Source organism: Aquila chrysaetos, chromosome 12, assembly GCF_900496995.4.
Source record: "Aquila chrysaetos chrysaetos chromosome 12, bAquChr1.4, whole genome shotgun sequence".
Lineage (NCBI taxonomy): Eukaryota > Metazoa > Chordata > Aves > Accipitriformes > Accipitridae > Aquila > Aquila chrysaetos.
The window spans coordinates 2,917,197-2,919,268 of NC_044015.1; the positions used below are offsets into that span (position 1 = coordinate 2,917,197).

Sequence of the window (2,072 nt, forward strand, 5' to 3'; positions counted from 1 at the left end):
AGTAATGTTACATGATCTAGCCTTGCAAAACAGTCACTGGGCGACATCACAGATCTGCAGAGATGATGTAAGGGTGTTGCTTAGCAGCTGGAGACAAGAGAGACAAGTTCTATCCTGGGAACCTCTGAACCTACAGAAAATCTGCAGAAACCTCTAGGGCAGAAACAGGTTTTGATCTCCATCCTCTCCATTGTGGCTCCATGGTGGCAGAACCCAGGTGGGATAGCGTCTCTGTGACTGTCTCTTACACCTTTCCTTTGGGACTAGCCTGGAAATCTGTATTCAGAGCTAGCCAACTGCATTCAGTATGAATCTTCAGCTCCAGCTTCTTCACTTTGTCCTTGCCACTGCCTTCTACGACACTGCTCTTGCAGAAACCTTTGGTTACGTGGCTTACAATGACAGCTCCAAGTGCGTTGCTTATAAAGCCCTGCCTGCATGCTTCGGGCCACAACTCCCGGCAGAAGGACTGACAGGGTATTTGGTGAGGGTGATACCACCAAATGCTTGCCACACAATAGAGAATCCTCCAGCACCAAGGACGGCCTCTGAGACATATATTGCACTCATACAGGGGTATGACTGCTCTTATGTCAAGAAGGTCCTTCATGCCCAGCAGGCTGGATACCAAACCGCTGTTGTGTACAATGTGGACTCAGAGCAAGTGATTACCATGACAGCTGATGACAAAGAAATCCACCAGCTGATTAAGATACCATCACTCTTTACTGGACAATCGGTCTCCCTCCACTTGCAAAGGACTTTGCAATGTGAGAAAGGAGCATACATCAGACTTCTACCACCCAAACACCATTTGGGTCCTTGTCAAGACAATGCTAAAATGCTGCAGGAAACTTCCATCATGCAGGATTTCAGCGACATGTTCCATGTCATTATTGCCACTATCTCAATCATGGTTGGCTTAAGCTGGTACAAGAGGGCTTGCAACACAAAACTGCACACATACAAGCAGGGCGACAAATACGAGATGTGTGGCATCTGCATGGCAGAGTACCAGGAAGGGGACCGCCTGAAGATCCTGCCCTGTTCCCACGCTTACCACAGGGCCTGCATTGACACCTGGTTCCAAACCCAGCCCGGCAAGAAGACATGTCCCTTCTGCAAGCACGTGGTGACCACCTATGGGCAAGGTGACCTCCTGCCAGAGCAGGCTGGTGAAGATGTGAACGAGGAGGAACAGGACAACGAAGACAATGCATTCAGAGAAGGGCATGAAGATGAATATGTTGAAGACAAGAAAGATGATGCAAGCACAGTGGAAGAGGAAGGGTTTAATGCACTGGAGAACAGCGTCATTTGAGCTGTCACTGGGATAAGCTATCATTAAACCAAGGGAAATCTCCCCTGTACTTTCCTTCAGCTCTTGCTCCAGGCTAGTTTTTATTGGGAAGCAATTAACATTGCAGCTTTCACTCCCCTCTCCTGGTCCCCACAATTTAAGAGAGGCATGAAATCTCATCTGGAAATATCAAAAACTCCTTGAGCCAGAAAAACAAGGGAGAAGCAAAAAGGAGGGAAGCAGGGATTTAAGAACATTTGGTATGGGAGCTGGTTTACACCTGCTAGGATGTTTCCTCAATTCCCTCCCAAACATACAAGTGCATGGACACACAGGCACACACAAACACACTGAATCTTGCTTTTCAGTGTTACTTAAGGGGAGTGCCCAGAAATCCCAGGTGAGAACTGTCCCCCATGTATTGCAGCTAGCAGGAACCATTCTGTAGCCTGACAAGTAGAGATGGGGAAAAAAAAAAAAAGGGGGTACTAAAGGGTATAGATGAAGCAACTCCCCCCCTCATCAGCAGTGAAAACAGAGCCCCCAGCACCCCCTCATCACCCAGTGCACTGACACACACTGTCTCTAGGCATCAGGGTAGCTCAGTGCTGTCCACTGCAGAGGACAGCATTGGCCTTTAACTACACCTGCAGAAAAACTGAGCTGGAAATATTGAGGGCACTTTAAACACTATCTCCTCAGACAGGAGGTGATGCCAGCAGGAGGTAGAGGTCTTTACAGCAGGATTCGCTTTGTGGAGCTGGGTAGATGG

General features: G+C 48.3%; 1 protein-coding gene across 1 annotated transcript; it reads left to right on the plus strand.

Moving 5' to 3' along the window:
• Positions 1-307: 307 nt before the first annotated feature.
• ZNRF4 (zinc and ring finger 4) lies at positions 308-1,321 on the plus strand. The gene has a single exon (XM_030032702.1). The coding sequence runs from the start codon at positions 308-310 to the stop codon at positions 1,319-1,321; it is 1,014 nt and encodes a 337-aa protein (XP_029888562.1).
• Positions 1,322-2,072: the final 751 nt, after the last annotated feature.